The sequence below is a fragment of the Rhinolophus ferrumequinum genome, chromosome 19 (assembly GCF_004115265.2).
Source record: "Rhinolophus ferrumequinum isolate MPI-CBG mRhiFer1 chromosome 19, mRhiFer1_v1.p, whole genome shotgun sequence".
In the NCBI taxonomy this organism is placed as follows: Eukaryota; Metazoa; Chordata; class Mammalia; order Chiroptera; family Rhinolophidae; genus Rhinolophus; species Rhinolophus ferrumequinum.
The window spans coordinates 18,855,281-18,877,405 of record NC_046302.1 but is presented as its reverse complement, the minus strand read 5'-3'; the positions used below and the strand labels follow the sequence as shown (position 1 = coordinate 18,877,405).

The 22,125-nt window shown below is 40.3% G+C and overlaps 1 protein-coding gene across 4 annotated transcripts in view; it reads left to right on the top strand.

The window, feature by feature from the left end:
- TMEM241 (transmembrane protein 241) overlaps positions 1 to 22,125 on the top strand; it is a 113,336-nt gene that overhangs the window by 54,822 nt on the left and 36,389 nt on the right. For 3 of the 4 annotated variants that reach the window (XM_033135723.1, XM_033135721.1, XM_033135722.1), the window contains exons 12-14: positions 1,010 to 1,044; positions 6,862 to 6,931; positions 10,823 to 10,916. In XM_033135723.1, the coding sequence (XP_032991614.1) occupies positions 1,010 to 1,044; positions 6,862 to 6,931; positions 10,823 to 10,916 (199 nt within the window). Of the gene's footprint in view, positions 1 to 1,009; positions 1,045 to 6,861; positions 6,932 to 10,822; positions 10,917 to 12,388; positions 12,463 to 22,125 lie in introns of those variants that run through there. The other variant, XM_033135724.1, reaches the window with a different exon arrangement.

Below are 22,125 nucleotides of genomic sequence, written 5' to 3'. Positions count from 1 at the left end.
AACCTGTGCTTTAGAGCTAGAACAAAGGAAGAGCCTGAGCAAAACAGAAATGGTGCCAGGGAATAACCCAGAGCGAGGCAGGGCTGACGAGCTAGCGGTGGTTTCCCTCTTCAGAACCGTCGTCCTCCACACGGTCTACAGTGTCACCCACTAGAGATTTGTTGCTATGGTTCTCAGTCCTAGTGCTCTTTAGAGCCCCAGGGGCCATCACAAGGTAAAACAACTGATGCCGGGACCGTACCCTCGGAAATTCTAACTTAGGCCCACATGTTGGGCTATTCTGATGTGCAGTCAGGGTTAAGAATCAGAGCAGGCCATCCAGCACTTAAAAAGAAAAATTCCCTCCCATAGTTGTATAAAAACTTTAACTGGAGCAGCTGCCTGGATGGCATGGAGTTGTGATGGAAGAGTATAGAAGGTGGGCTTAGAGAAGTGTGCAGACGCCATACCCGGGCACTGGAAGTTGGGAGGAAGCCGAGCATGAATACGACCCACGTAAAACGAATGCCCCTCGTCTCCTTTTCATCCTTTTTGGCATCAATTGCAAATCCGTCCCGGTAGTTTTCAGGCACATGGTGGGTGGGATGGATGTTTTGTGGTTACCTTCTTGGACTTCTATGCAGTTAATTTTGTGGCGAAAATCGACTTATCTCCCACTCAATAGCTAGCGTTTAGAGTGCAGTCTTTGTAATGTCGAGACCGCTTTGTTTCGCTGACAAATACTCTGCAGAGTAGGTGCGCATGATATTCACTGGCAGCACGGCTGACCCTCAGAGTCCGGCATGCATCCTCGGTCCCTGGCAGGGTAGGTTCAACCCTCTTGCCAAAACCTGAGGCATTTCAGGAGATTCTCCGTCTCTCACTGAGGAGGTGGGTTTAGGCAGAAGGAGATCAGGCAGTGCAGATTAGGCTGATTTCACTGTTTCTAAGTACAATGGTTGGACATGGATATTGTTGTCTTCTCAGTGCCAGAGAAGCTTTCTTCACTACTCTGCTGTTTCTTTTTCAGTGTGGTGCTCCTGGCATTTGCATCCCATCCCACAGGTAAACATCATTTTGTTTGTGTGTTTGTTTGTTTGTTTTACATTGCCCATGCAGTGCCGTGCTCTGACCTGGTTGTATCTCTAAGGGACATTTTATAAAAGAATGTGGTTACCTTCCAGGATGTCAGACTCAGGGATTAGAAACAGCCCACAGACCTGAAACTATTCTTAATAACCCATTCTAGAGTTATTGCCCAGGAATTTCTTGAATTTTGTTGTGTATGTTTTCTTCTGGTGCAATCTGAGACGTACAGACAGGTTTCATAGCTACCGAGTAAACTAGTGCTTGCATTGTTTCCTAATTCTTTCTTCAAGCATCCAGAATTGCTCTTTGGTTCTAGTGCTAAAGGATTTGGTGAAAAAGTTCAAATTCACCCTATTTCTAACCGCTATCTTTTTATACATTTTTATCACATGCTATCATCCAATCTTCATAATTCCTGATGAAAGAAATCAAGTTTTAAAACTCATGTTTACCCTGTCGCTGCCTTAATTACTCTCTAGTTGTTTTTCAGATTCAGGAATTACCCACAATAACACTATTCCATTGTGGTTTTTCACTTTGAAAAGTTTTGAAGTTGATGCCAAAGATAAAGCAGTCATATGAAGTGTGGTATGGCTGAAAATACATGTTTTCTTGCCCATGGTCCTTCAACTGTTTATTGACCATTTGTTATGCAGAAGGCATTTTCCAAGCCTTCAGGGTCTCAGTTCTCTTATCTGGAAAATGAGAAAAGTGGATTGGATTATTTCTAAAGTCCCTTCTAGCTCTCAAGCCCAAAACAATGACAGCTTTCTGCGGGTGTTTTTAGCTGCTTCAGACTATTTGACCTCATATCCTTAGGGAACTGTGGGTAGTAACTTGGGTAATGTTTCTAGATTGTATTTGACATATCCTAACCCATGTCTCATAAGGATAGTTTGAATTACTTTTCTCTTAATGCATCATTTATGCTAGAAAAGGATATTTGCAAGAAGAATCAATTTTGTTACAAATTAGATTTTAAGTTCAAAAAAAGAATGGACATTGGACATCAGACACTTACCTGCCTTTCCTTCTCTTTGATCACATCGTGTGGTGAATGATTCAGGGTAGGTCTGTGGCGGGCAGCTCAGGGAGTAGTAAAGCCTGTGAATTTCATCAGAGAGAGGCTGGGTACTGGAAGGATTCCTGGCTGCGTCTTTGGTTTGTTGCAGTTTTCATTTCAGGTAGTTGAGGTGGTATCATTGAAGAGACCAGGTATAGAGCGCTGGCTTCTGAGAAGGATTTTGCTGGACTGATGAGCCTGTCAGTGACCTGGTGTCAATAGCAGAGGCGGCCTTGGCTTTTCTTGCTGTAAGTGGATGAGGCTCCCCAGTGAAGTCCTGCGGGCCTTGGCAGCCCTCACAGCAGGGCTCTGGCAAAGGCGCTGGGGAAGTGGGTGTGGGGTTCCGTACACGCTGGTGGCAGCCTTCCAGCAGAAGCTGGTGATTTCCATCTATACCAGCACCAAGTTCAGTATCTAACCCATGAACATCCCACACCTACTACTATGTGTATTAAGTAACATAAAGGCACTCTTTTTATAAAAGGGCTCTGTGTGGTCACCATGATCACATTTGTTGCTTTCCTATAGAACTATTACAAATTGTGTGTCAAGGTACCTTAACCACAGGTATGTCTGTTTCTCCTTTCACCTCCTGTTAGTGGAGCGCCATTGACTTGAAACTTTGATAGCTCTGGGGTTAGTCCTTGAGTGCCTGCCTTGATGAGGTCTGTTGAGTAACAGAACAATCTTGGCTAGAGTAGGGAAGCTGCTTGTAAAATCCACATGAAAAGAGACTGTTCAGGCTTTTTAAAAAATGAAATGTAGTTGACATTTAACATTGTATTTGTTTTAGGTGTACAACATAAACGATTTGATATGTGTATATATTGTAAAATGATCGCCATACTAAGTTTAGTTAACATCCATCACCACACATAGTTACAGGTTCTTTTTTCTTATGATGAGAGCTTTTGAGATCTACTATCTTATCAACTTTCAAATATACAATACAGTATTGTGGGGTTTTTTTTATTATTAGTTTCAGGTGTATAAAACAACGTAATGATTAGACATTTACACACCGCACTACAATACAGTATTGTTAAGTACTGTTTTGTTACCTCGCTGTACTCTATAGTTACCTCACTGTACATTACATCTCCAGGACTTACTTATCTTACACCTGGAAGTTTGTACCTTTTGACTACCTTCACTCATTTCACCCACCTCCCATCCCTCACTTCTGGCAACCACCAATCTCTTCTCATTATGGGAATATGCTATGTTTTCTTTATCTATTCACCTGTTGATGTCCACCTGGGCTGTTTCCAGGTTTTGGGCTGTCATGAATAAAGCTTCTGTGAACATCCTTATACAAGGCTTTTTGTGGATTTTGTTTTTCTATCTCTTGGATAAATATTAATACCTAGGAATAGGATTTCTGGGTCTCAGAATAGATGTATAGTTAACTTTTAAGGAAAGTGCCAGTTTTCTAATGTGTTGTACCATTTTACACTCCTACCCAGTAATATATGAGAGTTCCAGTTGCTCCACATCTTCATCAACGTTTGGTGTTGTCAGTCATACTTTAGCTATTCTAGTGGGTGGATCCTGGTCTCTCAGTAGCATTTTAACTAAACTGCCCTTTTCATTCACTCATGATGAGTGACTAGAAAGATAAGCTGTCTTGTAGATGCAGATGATATGGCTTTGGGTCATAACCTTTGGAATGCATTGGGACGTGATGGCAGGGATCATGTCGATAGTTCTCCATGTCCTGGGCACTAGCCCTGCCACTTTTTCCCCTTTTGGCACTGGGTTTCCTTATTGGTGAGTGGAATCTATCTCCTCCTCTGATCTCTCAACCTCTTGGTTCATGTAGAGGCTCCAAGAATCTGGGAACCTTGATTCCCTTTGGACTGTTTTAAGCAGTAATAAAGAAGAGAGATTCTTCTCGTGTTTGAAAGTTTGCGTTCGTATTTCTACGGGGCCCCTCTGCTTTGGCGTTAAGAGAGAGAATCTCAAGGCACCAGAGCAGGGAGAGCCACAGGAATGTGACCCAGCAATGACCTTGTTACCTGGTGTGTCCATTACTCTGTGTGAGATAAAGCAAGCAGCATTAATCACGTCTTGGAACTAACCTTCCCTTTTTCCTGTCAGTTCTGAGGGCTGAACTGTGGTGATGGTGAGAGGAAATTTTCTTCATATTCAAATATTAATTAGTCTTGAATGCGGCAATTCCATGCTCTGTAACCTTCAGAGAAATGGATTCACTCCCTCACTCAGAGAGCCAACGGAATTTTAACTGCAGGGTCCAGGAATGAAGGCTCAATCCAGACTTTATTGCATCAGCTGCATGTTGATACCACAAAACATGTTTACAATTCTTGAACCACTTAATTTGTGCTTAAATTGTGCATTCTGCACTAGATGTTGCAGGAGTGTTGTTTTGTGAGTATCTTTACAAATATTTTAAGTTTCTGGATTTAGTCCTCCTGTAGTTGGGGTCAGCCAGCACACACTACAACAGCTTCAGGGCTATTTGTAGCACAATCGTTAGCCTTTGCTGCTTAGAGGGTGGTATGGACTCTGTTTATTTAAGAGTGCTACGTTAGTGAAAGAGGAGGCAGGCTGAAGGCATCAGAAGGCAAGCATTTTGGGTTGGTTTGAAATTGAGGACCAGCATATTCAACTGGAAAGTATTTGGAACATTCTCTCCAGGAAAAGCAGGAGGGTTTAGGTCTCTCAGATACTCTCAGTTCCGTGGTGCTTATGATATGTCAGGGGTGGTCCTAATACAGTGAATACAGGTGATGAGTAAGATGGAGTCCCTGTTCTCAAGGACTTGATAGTTCTAGAAGGAGAAAGAGACATGGAGTCAGCTAAGTGCTATGTAAAAAATGTGTAGAGGGTTTAGAAATGGCTCAAAGATAAGAACGAGCTATACTCTCTCACTCTCTCAATAATTTATAGGATCAATTTTCAGGATTTGGGTGAAGGTTATAACCTAAGTGGTCAATTCTAAGATGGTGACTTTTTCTTTATGCTCCTCCCTCCCTGTCTACCTCTGACCCCTCCACAGCCTGGGCTGGGCTGTAAAGGTTGCCCATGCATCAGGAGTCTAGCTCGTCTCCCTGGAGTGTTTCTGATGGAAGACTGGGTGCTTGAGAGGAGGCAGCGCCCAAGCAATCTCGAGGTCCTGCATTTAATTTATCTCCTTCTCTGCCCGTTCTTCATTATCACACTGACGGCGCTGCAGTTTCTCTCACACTGAGAGGGAAATTGGGAAAGGGCCAAGATCCAACAGCTGCCGAAGAGACAGAGAGCAAATCCTCCACAATGTCCCTTTTTCTGCCTGAACAGAGGGCTCTGGCCGCCCTCTACGATGGCTGTGTCTAGGGTTACCTCGGCTGTTGTTTCTGTGGGAAAAGAGACCTCAGATGGTGGTGCTCTTATGCCCTAGACGTCTGAGCCTTCTGATGTTGTTTACAAACTCCCTCTACCAACATAGGTCCCCAGGACATGATAAAGGTACTCAGTGGAATCATGGCAGAAAGATGACAAGAACTCTTAACCTCTTCTTGGGCTACACAAAAACCAGATCCCACGATTAGTAAAACACACACACATCGGCACAAATGAAACAAAGAAACAACAGTCATAATTTAAAAACAAACAAACAACCCTGCAAAGAACTGGAATTCAGAACCTTCTTTCCCAACACTAGATGGTTGAATCATTCGGAATCGTTTAGGTCTCCGAGGAAGTGTAGCATGCCGCTGTGTCTTTTGTCCTGAAACTTTTGGTTAATAAGTGTAGTGATGAAGCCAATATTGCCTATACGTCCCACTGCACACCTAACATACTATGAATAATGATAAAAATCAACCCTTCTTGCTCCAGTCCATCCAGCACTAACGAACAGACCAAGGTTGGGGACCTGGAAGACCTGGCACCTCCGGTGTTTCAGAAATTCCAGATTTGGAAGGATTAAGCTCTCTGCTGTGGAAATGCTTAATTCCTTTTCCCTGGACATTTTTGGAAGGCTTTCTGCTTTTTTAATCTCCTGACTTCTTATTTGTGACCAAGTTCAAATTCCAGAGAGGGAAGCAGCCAATATGTGTGATTATTTCCTCTTGCACCAAGTGGAACTAAAAGAATGAACTTACTTCACTAGAAATAAATGTACCCTTTGGACCTTAAACTAAAATGAACATGCACGGTCGGTCTGGCCCCTGTGCTGTTTGTGCAGTAATTAAACACAAAAATGAAAAAAGATGTCAGAGGCATGCATTCATATTCTTTTTTTAGATATAAGGCAGAGAAGAATAGAAGAATCTTTTCTTAAAAAAAGATTCTTTTTGTCCCACACTGTGGCTGCCTGGTGAAGAGGAAAGTTCCTAGGGTTCAGAGTGACAGGGGTTCACATTGTGGCTGCACAGTCCAAGAGTTGTGCAATCTTAGGCATATCGCTTCTCTGAGCTCTAGTTAAAATGGGGAGAATAAAACACAGAGTTGTTACAAGGATTGAAAGAGAATGTACATAAAGCATTTAGCATGGGGCCCTGCCCAGGACAGACTCTCACTAAATGGGCATTATTACCATATTATTATTATTATCAGAACATGCCAGTAACATAGAAACCCTAGGAATGCCAGTGTGAACTCAATGCTGGGCAGCTCAACACTCAGAGCGCTGCTGTGCTAAAGACCCTAACCTTGCGATTCCAGGGGAGCTGGGGGCATGTGGGCTGTGTGGACCATTGTTTCACTCTTGCTGTGCCACTTAGGTGATCTCTTCAGCGTCCGGGACTTTCCGTTCCTGTATTTCTACAGATTCCATGGCAGCTGCTGTGCCAGGTAATCTTAACTCATAAAACCCTTACGCTATTAGTTTGTACATTTCTGTACTCTCAGCTGTGTCTTTGTTTCAGTGAAGTCCAGGGTCACTGCTGGTTATCCGAGTAAGTGGCAGAGTGGTGGAGGGTGCAGGCGTGGCAGCATCCCCCAGGCCATCAGTGGGTGGTTATGAATACCCTCAGGTGCTTAGGGCCTGACGCCTGTGAGGACCCGTGTCCTGTAGGAGTTCCTCATCCAAAGCAGTGGTTTTCTAACTTGTGGAAGAGGTAGGATTCCCACACTTTTTTTTTCTCCACAAGCAATTCTTAAACAGAACTTCAGTATATAAAACCGATGAAATTGGTTCAGTTCAAGAGAACGTTTGGGTCCCCAGTCCTACCCTTTTAACTACCACGTTGGCTTCCCTCTTACTCCTGAAAGGCCACCTCCAAAAAACCTCAACTGAACCCCAAGACTATGAGAAACAGATTTTGGAAACCATTGACTAAGAGATGTCTAGACAACAAGGTGCAGTACTTGAAAAGTACTCAGGGATGTAGATCAATTCAATGGATAGAATTAGATACACAGAAATTCATCCTCATCCAATTTCCCTTTTCCTGCCATAATTGCTACTTTACTGAACTTTATTATGCTCAGACATGGAAAGGCTTCGGTGGGCAATCTCAAAATGTGTTCTGATAAGATTATATGGCGGAAAGACCAGACTTGGGTTGAATTCTCACCTTGCTGTTTCTGAATTATCCTAGTTTTCCCAAGTTATCCTAGTTTTCCGAAGCCTTAGTTTAGTTTTCTCATCTGTAAAATGGAAAAATAATGCCAATGCAGGGTTGTTGTATGTATTAAATAAGGTATAAAAAGCCCTCAGTATTGTGCCTGGCATAGTAAATGATGGCCTTTATTATTACCTGCTCAGGTGTACCTCAAATAGAATGTCCACAAACCATGAGCAATTGCTATCTAAAAGTCAGACCACCTATCCCCACCTATATAGGACTGTGCCTTATGAAGCGGTGATTCTTTACAGAGAATCAAAAAGCTGATATGTAGCTGGGTCCTGTTTTTGATGGGAGTATGTTAGGACAAAAAAAAAAAAATCAATACTATAATTTGCTTCTGTATTTGAGCCTCAGAATGATTTCTTTATCATCCTCAAAAAAGTCTAGGGAGAACACTCACAGAATTCATCTTCCCAGTTCCTCTCAATTTGGTCAGGCTTTGTCACTTGACTGTTAGCTAGGATTGTGCGGTATGAGTGTTAGTGCTGCTCCGGTGCCCATGGACTTGTTTCCCTTTGGGTCAGTTATGTGGCAGCACAAGCAAACAGGGTGTGGAGGAGAAAGCATCCGTTGTTTGGTTGTTTGGAACAGAGCAATACAGATCACAGCCTGTTGATGTTCGCTCTGTGGGGGTGACTTGCTGTTTCCTTTTCTGTCCCCTGTTAATCTGTAACTTTCTCATAACCCAACATGAAAAACCAGTGTTTTTTATTTGAAAGATTTGAAAATCTTTATTTGAATTGATTTAACTCTGTTACATTTTACCCCATGGCTTCAGTACAAAGCTTCACCTCTTTTAAGAACGTGTTGGTTTTCCCCATCTCATCTTGTTGGCTCCTCCATGACCATACCTCAGACTAAGAGTGTCACCTTCAGAAAGTTCTAGGAGAGCTCAGAAGGGGTTATGGAGACCTGATGATAGAGTAGTAGCCATGACCCTGACACCCCATTAACAAGGAGCCCAGGCTCTTTCACTTCTGGGGTCTTCCCATTGCTTTTAAGATTTGCCTCCATAGCAAAGAACTGAAAATGGAAGGAGAAAAACAAGGGATCCGTGAGTAATTTAGAAGCGATTCACAGACATACAAGTCAAGTGATGGGAACGAATTGTGGATGCGTTCGTAAGCATGTTGGTCACACAACAGGAGTAGCTCAGTTCTAGTAGAGCGTCTGTGCTGAGGGGATAGGGCAACATGGAATCCTGCCCTTCCTCTGGCTGGAGGTGGACAGGAGAGAAAAAGACTGGAGGAGAAGGAGGTATTGGAGATTGGACAGGCTCCTGTGAAGGTGTTACCTTCTTGGACATGGGTGGATGCCACCCGGGAGAGTCCTGGAGTGCTGGCTGCCTTAGTTTCTTCTCCCAACCTCACAGCCATGGGCGCCTAGAGCATCTCTCTCTGGTCAGAAGCATCCATGATGAGGTTTGAAGAGTCGTAGAGAACTGCTGAAATAAGCCAGGAAGCCTGGGTTACAATTGTGCCTGTGCCTCAGTTTGCTTGTTAATGAAGTGGAACTGGGATTGGGGAAACTTTCTGTTCTGAAAATCTCTGATTTCCATAAGGTAGGAGGAGGACCGATACGCTTCTTCCTACTTTAAGAACATAGAACCTCAGGCAAGAAAGAAATGGAAAAGGGGGTATTTGGTCAAGGTCACAAGGACCAGTGAGCACAGCCAAGAAGAGGAATCTAGGTCACGTGATTTCCAGCCTGCTACTTACCCACAAGGGCCTCCTTGCCTTTCAGGTGGGAGTGACTCAATATCTTAGTCCATAGCTGCCAGGCCTTCCATGCCTGCAGATGCAAATCTGAGTGAACTTTGCAGGTCATCCACGCCAAACAGATTGATATACACACAGGAAAGCCTAAAGCCTATCTCTGGTCCTGCCCCAAGAATGTGGCTGTGAACTCATCTAACCTAATGAAGTGACGGCACACATTTCTGTGAAATTTGGCTTTCGGTGTGTTTAGTTCAATTCAAGCTGCTTCCAAGTAAGCCTGTCAAACACTGATATAATACCTACGATGACCAAGGCTCCATGCTTGGCTCTGTTGGGGAAAATAGAAAAGCCCAAGATTGGGCCCTGCCCTCTCACGGCTCATGGTCTTAGTTGGAGCCACACACCAGTGTCTATAATAAAGGTCAGATGGCAGTGGCACTCTAGCCCTGGGAGCACAAATAGGTACAGGTCATAAGACCTGCCTCTCTGGTTTGGGGTACAACTCCAGTCATGTTTCTTGCTTTTCTATGTTCAATTCCAAAGAAACGTCACACTCAGGTCCCTACTTGCATTTATTTGCAGGAAGTCAACCTCTATCATGGAGTCTGTCTCCACACTCTTTTCCCCAATAGCCCTGCTGCCAAATGCCAGGAAGAGTGACCATTCTGTTTGGAGTCCCTTTGCTTTGGCTTTGACCACACAGTGACACTTCTGAAAATGGTTCCAACGAGGGCCACTGTTTCCCTATCCACTGCTGTGTCAGTGCCTTGCTGATGCAGACTTCTGAATAGCCCCTGAAATGCTACCCCACCCTTAGGCTCCCTTCTGGGGAGCTCTTTCAGGTCACATACAGGGGATTAGACATCGTTCCCAAAGCACCACTTCTGTGTAGGTCAGCCTGGTTTCAGGGACCTCTGTTATGGAGCCAGCCTTTCTTTGAGAGTCTTACCTTGAACCCATGGGCCAGTGCAGACCCTCTGCCCTCATATGGTGAGTTTACTTGTGGAATTCTTTTCCTGGCAGTTTGTTCCTCTTGAAAAAATTGAAGCTCTACTCTGGTAAGCACCAAGCTCAAGAAGTAATATAGGAGGAAGCAGGGTGTATTGCCCTCCATGTTTTCTTGTAGTTTTTCTTTTTCTTTCATGATTTAACCAGAGACCTCCCAAATTTCTATACCTCCTTCCCACCTCCAGTAAATGCTCTCATTATACCTCCTTAGAAAAGTAGAGCTTAATGGGTTTTAAATTTTGGGGTGTTTTATCCAAAGATCATTGGAAAACACAGATGCAACAGATATATAATAATTAGAAATTGACCGGTAAATATAACACAAAATAGTTACCTATTGACTAAAGGAAGATAAACCTCACTAACAAAAGAATATTTTCTTCCAGTGGATTTTTGGGATTCTTTCTCATGTTCAGCACAGTGAAGCTGAAAAGCCTTATGGCTCCAGGGCAGTGTGCAGCCTGGATTTTCTTTGCTAAGGTAAGAGAAAAGGGAGGGATGGGAAACATTGATCTCAGAAGCCTCTGTGTCCAGTGTTCTCAAAGCCTGTGTAATGTCAGGTTTGAGATTCGTGAAATCATTTCTCATCACTGGCCGTGGGCCTCATCTTTCACTCATTCAGGTAACAATTTCTGAGACCGTCCGCCTATTTTATTAGCATGACATCATCTTTATGATGCTCCTGGAAGGTCACCTGGGTAAGCCCCTTAACATCCCTGAGTCTTGATTTCCCCATCTGAGCCTGAGAGGTTTTGCCAGAAACACCTCTAAGGCTTCTCTAGTTCTAATAGACTAGACTCCTGGATGCCTCGGGGCAGTTCTTATCATCCTTCCTGGGAACTGTGAGGGTATCCAGAACTCAAGTGACTTGTCCAAGAGGTCTCAGTTTATCAGAGGTGATAGAGAAAGGAAAATAGGTAAATGGCCAGATTGGGGGACTTTGATGAAGCTTTCAAAAAAGGGGGTATTTTAAGAATGCCCATTGTGTATCTAATTGACCATGGTTGAAGCGTAAGATAGAGAGGTAGGAAAGTAAGAAGAACCAGAAAAGCAGCTGTGGGACACAGGATCTTAACTGAAATGCTTTGCGACTAGCTTCCTTCTGGTGGAGCATTTCAGTTCTCTGATGTCTGGGAAGGAGTCAAGTCACAGGGCCCTCGGTGCTGCTTCCAAGGAGTGACATTTCTTAATTAATTTAATCTAATGAAATAATTATTTAAACTTGTTCCTTTAGTCATCTTTTTGTTGGTTGGTTGATTTTTTCCTCCCTAGAAAACAAAGGCAAACTTTTTTCTTTGAAAATCAGATTTCACAGTGATATTTTCATCTGCATGGTCTACTTTATAACAGTACTAATAATTCTAATTCCAGCAGAATGTGAAGAGTAGTTAACATATTGACTTCCAGCATGACAGAATGAGGAAGTTGACAAATCCTCTTCCCAGAAAGCAACTAGAAAGCTGGAAAAAGACTCTCTAACATATCCTTTTAAGCTCTCTAACCATTAACCAAAGGCTTACAACAAATGGAGATGCATTTGTTCATAAAAACGACTCAACTTTGGGTAGGAACAACATGAATTTATGGCATCCTTGCATAGGGTTGCTTCCATTCCCTCCTCCCCAGCTCTGTCAGTGTACTATTTTAACCAGAGCGGGGCAGGCTATGAAAGCTAGCAGCCTTGTTGCCACTTCCAGAATACTCCACTTGGAGTATTTTCAGTTAAAGTGTCCATGTCAGTGGTAAATGAAGAGCCAGTAGCTCCACTGTCTGGAGTTTGGTGCAAGCAATGGAACAGTGGTCTAGCTGGGGACTTAACAGGTAATTCTCGGAGGTCAGAGAGTCATCAGGGGCTTGATAGCTCTCCATATATTTGAGATTTACCTTAGTCTGTGTACATGAGCAGCAGAGATGCAGCATGCTCAAGACATCTACACATCTCTGGCCAACAGAACCTGTGTGCACACGTAGAGGAGACGTGAGAAAGCCAGCAGAAAGTAAAAGTCGGGAAAGACATGAAGACAGCCGAAAATTTGAATGTGTTCCCCAGCCTACACACAGAATCAGAAGCAAAGGGAAGACTTTCTGGCTCAAGGTGTTTGAGCAAAACCTCTGACTAGTCTTTGCCAGAACACTAAGCTATGCAGACATGGAGATGATCCCTAGGAAAGCAAGCTTAAAATAAAAACAAGAAAAAAATTGGGTGTAAACCTCAGCAACTGTGCCATATATGGGAGACAGAGTTTACAGACTAGTCCAGGAAAATTACTAAACAGCAGAACAACAATACCAACAACAATGCTCTGGGAAAAAGTCAGAATCCAGAGTTGCTACCTTTTCTTATGTAAAGTGTCCACTATTCAACAAAGATTATAGGCATTCAGAGAAACAAGAAAGCATGATTCATGCACAGGGAAAAAGCAGCCAATAAGACCGGTGTCTGAGTATCTGTCCTCAGATAGAGGACTTAGCAGAAAAAGACTGCAAAGCAGCTATTTAAATATGTTTAGAGATCTGAAGGAAACCATGTTTAGGAATTCAAGGAAAGACTCAATGAATATAGATTTTCAATAAAGCAATAAAAATGATTTTTAAAAATGAGAACCAAATGGAGTTGAAAAGTACAATAAGTGAAATAAAATGAAAAATTCTCTAGAGGTACTCAGTAACGGATTTGAGATGGCAGAAGAAAGAATAAGTGAATTGGGAGGTAGAGCAAGAGAAATTATTCAATCTAAAGAACAAAGTTTTGTTTTTTTTTTAATTAAACATATATGAGTAGAGGCTTAGAGACTGGTAGGACAACATCAGGCATATATCTATACATATACATATAATAAGAATTCCAGAAGAGGAAAGAGGGGTAGGAAAAAAATAGCATGAATGGATGACTTCTCATCAAAAACAATGGGGGCCAGAAAACAGTAGGATAACACATTCAAAATGATGAAAGGGAAATCATCAACCAGGAATTCTATACACAGCAAAAATATCCTTCAAATATGAACGAGAAATAAAGACATTCCCAATTAAAGGCTGAGAGATTTGTTGCTAGTAGTCATATCAATAATTACATTAAATGTGAATAGACTAAAATACCCCACTCAAAAGTCAGAGATTGTCAAATACCCAACTATATACTGTATATAAGAGATATACCTTAGATTCAAAGACACAAATAGTCTGAAAATAAAAGGATGGAAAAGCAGAACCATGCAAACAGTAGCCGTAAGAGAGCTAGCTGGAGTGACTGTATTAAAATCAGACAAAATAGACTTTATAACAGGAAATATTACTAGAGAAAAATAAGGACATTTAATAATGATAAAATAATGAATACATTAGGAAGATACAACAGTTATAAATGTATACTCACCTAACAACAGCAGCCCAAAATATATGAAGCAAAAAGTGACAGAATAGAAAGGAGAAATGGACTATTCAACAGTGATGGTTGCACATTCCAGTACTGCATTCTCAAAAGTTGATAGAACAACTACATAGAAAAGCAAGGTTACAGAAGGATGGAAATGACTTGAACAACACAGTCAACCAATTTGACATAACTACCATTTATATGACACTCCACCCATAAACTGCAGAGTACATATTCTTCTCAAGCACACATGGAACATTCTCCAGGATAGATGGTATTCTAGGTCAGAAAACAAGTCTCAATAAATTTAAAAAGATTGAAATCATATGAAGTATGTTGTCTGACCACAAGCAGAAGTAAATTAGAAATTTACAACAAAAAAAAATCTGAGAGACCCCATGCATTTGGAAATTAAATAACATATATTAAATAGCCTATGAGGCAAAGGAGAAATCACAAGAGAAATTAAAAATATTTTAACATATCATCAAAACTGATGGGATGCAGCTAAAGTATAGCTTAGAGAGAAATTTATAGCTGTAAACACCTATATCGGAAAAGAAGAAAGGTCTTAAATCAACAACTAGAAACTAGAAAAGGATGAGTAAACTAAACCCAAAGTGAGCAGAAGATATAATAAAGTTTAGTGTGGAAATTTATGAATTAGAAAACAGAAAATCAATGTTGATTCTTTGAAAACATTCTTTGAACAAAATTGACAAACCTCTAGCTAGACTGAGAAAATAAGAAAGAAGATACAAATTACCCAAATTATAAATGAAAGAAGGAGTATCACTACTGATCCTATAGAAACTAAAAGCATTGTATATTATGAATAACTCCGGATCATGAATAATTTTATGCCAGAAAATTAGATGATTTAGATGAAATGGACAAATTCCCAGAAAGGCACAAATTAGGAATATGGACTCAAGAATAAATGGAAAATCTGAACACACTCATAACAAGCAAATAAATGTAAGTAGTAATTTAAAATATTTCCACAAAGAAAAGCTCAAGCCCAATTTGCTTTACTGATGAATTCTATCACATATTTAAAGAAGAAATATTTTTTCTTTACAAATTCTTTTAGAAAGTAGAGGAAGAGGGAATAACTGCGAATTTATTCTATAAGGTGAGTTATGCTGATACTAAGGCCAGACCAAAAAAAATCCTAAGAAGAGTACAGACCAATATCTCTCATGAACATAGATCTTTAACAAAATATTAGCAAACCAAATCTGACAACATGTAAGAAGGATTATATACCATGATCAAGTGGGATATAGTCCAGAAATGCAAAGTTGGTTTAATATATGTAAATTAATGTCCATTATATTAATAATGTCCATTATATTAATAAAGGACAAAAATACGTGATCATGTCAATAAGTCCAGAAAAACCATTTGACAAAATCCAACATCTATCCATGATAAAAATTCCCAACAAACTAATAATAGAAGGGGACCTCCTCAACTTGATAAAGGGCATCTGTGAAAAACCTATAGCTAACTTTATACTTAATGGTGAAACCGAATGCTTTTCCCCTAAGAATGGGAGCAACATAGGAATGTTCATTCTTACCACTTTATTCAACATTATACTGGAGGTTTGGGCAGTGAAATAAAGAACAAAAATTATACTGGAGATTTTGGGCAGTGCAATAAAAGAAAAAGATAACCTTATCATATATGTAGAAAATTCTAAAGAATTGGTAAAAAAAACACTAATTGAACTAATAAACAATTTATCAAGGTCTCAAGATGCAAGGTCAATTTAGAAAAATCAATTGTAGTTTTATATATTAGTAATAACAGTCATGTTCCTAAAAATGAAATTAAGAAAACAATTCCATCCACAATAGCATCAAAAACAAAAAACTACTTAGGAATTTAACAAAGAAATGCACAATTTGTACACTGAAAACTACAAAACCTTTCTGAGAGAAATTAAAGAAGCTCTCAATAAATGGAGAGACTCAATATTGTGAAGATGGAAATTCTTCCTAAATTAATTAATAAATTTAATGCAATCCTCATCCAAATTCCTGCAGGCTTCTTTGTACAAATTCACAAACTGATCCTAAAATTTATTAGCAATACAATACCCAAAACAATTTTGAAAAAGAAAAACAAAGTTAGAGGACTTAAACTACACAATTTGAAAACTCATTATAAAGCTAGAATAATTGATACATTGAGGTATTTGTGTAAGGTTAGGCATTTATGCTCTGTTGATTTTTGATAAAGGTGCCAAGGCAATTCAATGGGAAAAGGATTTTCTTTTGAACAAATGGTGCTGGAACAGTCAGATATCCATATGCCAAAACGAAAACGTGCTTAGACCCTTGCTTTACATCGTTAACTCAAAATGGATCATAGACCTAAATGTAAGAGATAAAATCAGATTACTCTTAGAAGGAGACACAGGAAAAAAATTTTAATGACCTTGGTTTAAACAGAGTTCTTAGATTTCACACTAAAAGTGTGAACCATAAAATAATTGATCAATTAGACTTCATTTAAATTAAAATATTTTACAATTCAAAAGACACCATTAAGAAAATGAAAAGATAAGCCACAGCCTAGGAGAAAATATTTGCAAATCATATATCTAATAAAGGACTTGTATCCAAAATATGTATATAAAGAATTCTTACACTTCAGTGAGACTGCCTACAACCCAATTTAAAAAATGGTCAAAAGACTTCAATAGACATTTCACTAAAGAAAATATGTTATATGAATGGTTCATAAGTACATGAAAAGGAACTCAACATCATTACTCATTATGGAAATGCAAATTAAAACCATGAGGAAATATCACTACATATTCATTAGGATGGGTATAATTTCAAAAATAGCCAAAAAAAAAAAAAAAAAAAAAAAAAGTCCTGTTGAGAATATGGAGAAACTGGAACTCTCATAAACTGCTGGTGGGAATGTAAGATGGTATAACCACTTTGGAAAACTGTTCGGTACTTTCTTAAAAGGTTAAGCAAAACTGACTGTACAACCCACTAATACTATTCCTGGAACTTACCCAAGAGAATTGAAAATATGTCACAAAAGACTTAAACATGAGTGTTCATAGTAGCATTATTCATAATAACCCCAAACTGGAAACAATCTAACTGTCCATCAACTGGTGAGTATATAAACAAGAAGTAGTAATCGCGTATACGTACAATGGAATACTATTCAGCAATAAAGAGGAATGGATTATTAGTATATTGCTACAACGTAGATGAATCTCAAAAACATTATGCTAAGTGAAAGAAGCCAGTCTCAAAAGAATATATATAGTATGATTCTATTTATGTGAAATATCCAAAAAAGCCAAATTTGTAGAGATGGGAAGCATACTGGTGGTATCTCGGGGCAGAGTCACTACAGAAGAGGTGATGGAAGTGTTCTAAATCTGGGCTTTGGTGAAGGTTGCACATCATTTAAATTAATATATTAAATTTGTTCGTTAAAAAAATCATTGAACTTTACATTTAAAGTGGGTGAATTTTGCGACATGTAAATCATCTCTGAAAGCTGCAAAATAGTAGTTCTCAAAGTATAGTGCATAAATCTCTTTAAGATTAGGAAGGACATTTTTCCTGTGCATATGGCTTTGTTTATTTGGCCACCAGTTTCATGAGTCTCCTTTTTATTTATCATATTTTTTCTTTTTTTCTTAAACTCTGAAGGAGGTTTATAATTACCTTTTCTATAGTTAATTCAAAAAGTGGAAGAATTCTTAATGGACTACTGTGGTTTAGTGCTGATCCTTCTTAAATGCAGAGGATTGGATTACATGAGCCATTACAGTTTCTTCCAGTCGCAGTATAATACATCAAGCAATCTCTTTCTCGCTCTCCTTTTTCTTTTCTATTTAAAAATGAACTCTGTTATCCTCATTGGCATAATATTTACCCATTCTTTGGGCCACCTACACATCAAAATGTGCTGACATTTGAAGTACAACATAGTTGTAGTTAGCAATACAGCATTTCCCCATGATGTCATTGTGACTATACTGAATGCCAGCATATTCAGAAAGTAGCTCAGAAAGACGTTCCATTGGCCCCAGAGGAGAGTTTGGATCCTGTGAAAAACTCATAGATACAGAGGCAGGGAGTTCATTCAGAAGGGGGCTGAGGGTGCCTTTTTCCTTGCTCCGAAAGGACCCGTTCTCTGCCATTTCCCAAGGAGTTGTCACATCAGCCTCATCACTTCCAGTTCTGAGAGAAGACATCCATGCTGCTCTCTAGTCCTCATCTTTCTTCGTATCTTTCTTGGGTCTGAGAATGCTCACCATGGAAAAAAGTGCCTTCTAAATCATACATTGTAATCACCATTGTTGTTGTTTTTCTCTCTGGGAATTTGAGTAATATTCTAAGAAGCTAAAAATAACTTAGCAACTTTTTTTTTAATGCCCCCCTTCATTTTGGTAAATTCAGCCATGTGAAATCTAACTGCATCTTTGTAAAATCTTCCCACTTGTAAAGTAAAGCATTGATGCAGGAAAAAGGGGATTGAATTCAAAAGAAAGTGCTGAAATGTGTAGACATATAAGGAAGATGTGGTATGAGTTTATATTTTTCTCCTAGTGGGTTCCTCCAGCAGATTTAAGTTCTCACATGAGAATTCTTCCTGGATTGAGTAGTGCCTTATCTCATCCTTATTAACTTCAAAATGACCAGAGTTCTCAACATCCACTGGGCAGAGGCAACTGAGGCCAGAGTGAGTTTATGTTGAAGTTGAGCCAGGAGAGGAGAAACATCCCCAAAGAGCAGCCCTGGCCTGTTAGGGTCCTGGGGACTCAGTATTTGCTCCCCATTTCAAAGCTGTCTCTGTAAGAAGACAGTTTTCGTCCTTTAAGCTAATGTCATCGTTGCTACCACCATTTTGTACCCTGAAGACTGTGGTAGACCAGAAATCCAAGTCTTAGTCTGTTCTTTTTATGGCCTTAGGAAAAGAACTTTCTGTAGCTTGCTTAGGATGTATCTCTTGATTAGGTTTAGTTTGTTTTTTGATTGTTCGAGTTCCATCTTTAATGTACCCATGGCCAAGACTAGGGTGGCCGTTGCTCTCTGGGCTGTGTAGTGTGGAATGTTTTGTGTGATATGATTCTCAGTGTCTGCTGAGAGAAAACAAGCGTTTCCATAATGTTGCATCCTAGGCACCTCCCCTGTCTCCCCTCCCAGACCCTTCCCTGACGCTGTGTCATAATTTCCTGCCTGCCTGAAACAACTGTGAATTCAATGGGATTTTTAAGGTATACTAGATTCTTACAGTTTTTGTGGTATTGGAAGTGTCTTTGAGTAGCCTTCTTTTTGGACATGGTTCTACCAATTGGTCAACGTCTATCAGGGAAATCTTTGGAGTATCTGAATGTTGTGGGTGAAGGGAATGCATTAGTATAGGTGTAGTGTCTGCCTCATAATCCAGAGGAGAAGGTAAAAGTGACAAGGTGAGGAGACTATTAGAGAACCTTGCTGAGCCAGGTGTGATTTCAGGAGTTGAATGAAGGGAGAGTTCTGTGAATTGAAGCAGCAGAGTGGCTAAACTGGCCCCTGCAAGTACTGGTCGCCTGGGAAAGGTGGAAGAATGGAATGAGGGCCTTCCAAGATGAGTGGCAGGAGCCTAAGGCAGGATATACAGGTGGGGAGCCACGAGGAAATAAATCTGAGTAGAGGAGGAGGACAGTGTGAGGAACAAGGGGAAAACTGGGCACAGAGAGTCAGATTGTAGGAAACCCTAAAAGCCATGCCACAGAGACCATCAGGAACCTCTGAATGAGACTGACTGAAGGTCATGTTTTAAGCAGGTTAATATGCAATGGTGTTTAAAACAGATTGGAAATGAGTTCCAAGCATTTAGAGGGGAGGTGAACCAAGGTATTAGGGATGGCAAGAATAAAGATGAAAGGTCAAACTTGATTGACAATTTGAAGGAAAATGAATTTTAATGACTTAATTTGTCATATAATTGTTGTGTAATGTGATAAAAAAAATTAGACAACAAAGGGTCAGATCATTTTACAACAGGGAGTGGGTAAGGATAGTTTGGGTACAGGGAATGATGGATAGGGAAGATCACAAATGGCTCTAAGGTTGTAGCTAGAAACATGGGAAATCCATGGCATTCCAGACAGAAATGGGGGTGATTGTGAAAGAACATCTTTGGAGAGGAAAGCTGGTGAAATACATTTTAGACAAATGCGTATGGTGAAAAAACATCTAAATGAAATTGTTTTGTGTTGGAAACATTGGGTAAAATGTAGGGGAGAGCTCAGGGCTTTGCATGTGCATTTGGGCTTCGCCTATGGAGACATGGATTGAACTCAAGAAAATGAATAAATAGATGAGCTCACTGAGAGAGTGAAAGAGTTTAGGGAGAGCAGAGCAGGGGCCTAGGACTTAGCGTGGGACCAATAATGAGCAGGAGAGAGACGTAATAGCCAAGAGATACAAGGGGGAACCAGGAAAGTTCAGTATGGAGAAATCGAAAGAAAAATTTTAAGGAAGAGAGCAAAGAGGTCACAGAGAGGTCAAAGAGATCCAGATTGAGAAAAGACTAGAGCAAGGACCTTGCTAGACTTTGAGAAAACAGTTTTAGTAAGAGGGCAGGGCTGCGACTGGGGCTGAAGATGGCTTGTAAATACTCCAGAATACTCATACATCAGAAGTGGATAGAAGGCTGTGGTTGGTGGTGGGCAGGGGAATAGCCAGATCTAGTGAAACTTTCTTTTCTAAGAACAGAAAGAAGGGCTTGGGCATGCTTGAAACTAGAAAAGAAGACATCCATAGACAGAAAGATTTAAAGATGCTAGAGGATGAGAGGAAATTGGGAGAGCAGGTTTCCGTAGGAGGTAAAAGGAGTATGGGAGGCTAGCTGGAGAGAAAATGGAGAGCTTTTTTCCTGAGCTTCAGCAGAAGAGGATGTGAGGGAGGCTTTTCCATGAGGCATGTGGTAGCAGGACTGGGATTTCAGGGAAAAGGAAAGGAAAGAACGCTCGCTGTTTGGCTTTGATCACTATGCCCTGTAGCCCTCGAGTCCTCAGTTGTTTCATACATAAAGCAAGGAGTCTGACTAGAAGATATGTGAAGATACCTCAAATGTTATGATTCTATTGAGCTCCAACAGTGTTGACTGTATCTGATATTTGAGACTAAATGCTGATGGCATTTATATTCAATTGCAGGATTATGTATAATGATGATCAGCTAGGAGACATTAACTATCAGTCCTACCTAATAAAGCATTTGCTAGATTTCAAGTGTTTAATAGAACTGATCAGAATAAAGTAGGAAACCTTTCTGTTATCTGACCTTCTTCCACCCTTATCACCAAATCCACGTTCTCTCCTGGAAGGTTATGTGTAAATGCTACAAATGGTTAATTGGAATGTTTGTGCCTGTTTTTATGGAGTTTGGACAGTCAAAATCCAAGCTTATGGAATGGGGTTTCCCTTCCCATTGCTGCTTAGGATAGAATTCTGCTCACACAGTCCAGGTGGAAGATGGGAAAGCCTTCTGAGACATGGTCCCATGTGAGTCTTCAAACCTGGAGTGTGTGGTGGGTGCAGAAATGGAGCCACGAGCCAAGGAACAAGGGGTAAAATATTACAAGGTTAGAATATTCTAGAACTTGGACTCCTCAGTGTTTCAAGATAAAAGCAGAATATATGAGATAATATATGTGAAAATAGCTGGGGAGTGACAAAGCGCAGTACAAACACAGAGCATTTTGTAGAGTCATATAAACTCGAACCAAGACTCAATTTTGACCTGACTTTGAGTCCCAGGTCTGCCACTTTCTAGTTTATGCTTCATTGTGAACAATGAATGCTTCATCTGTAAACAAATGTAATAATAATGTCTACCTTACTAAGAGAGTTGAATAATATTTAGACAGCTCTTGAATAATGAGTGCTGGCAGTTGGCCGGTCTTCCTTGGCTCTGTCAACCACTAGTTTAATTCTTTCACCAAATTAACCAGTCATTTCCAGCATCTGAATATACCATTTATATTCATTAGTTCTAGGTAGTGAACTTAGCTGTGGACTGCCTACTCTAGACACTGCTCAGAATTCAGCCTGCATGAGAACAAGGTCTCTCACAGCTCTTTCAATCAGACATTGTCTAACAAAAGAGGAAATTGATGCACCATTCACAATGTTTTTAGACCTATATAAAGAGTCATTGATTCAGAACAGGTGCTGTGCCTGTGAAAATGTATGTTTGATGGTTTCCATGGAAACCACCCTGCTGGCTGTTCTGTGATCACTAGCCTTAATTATACACTGGGATTGCCAGG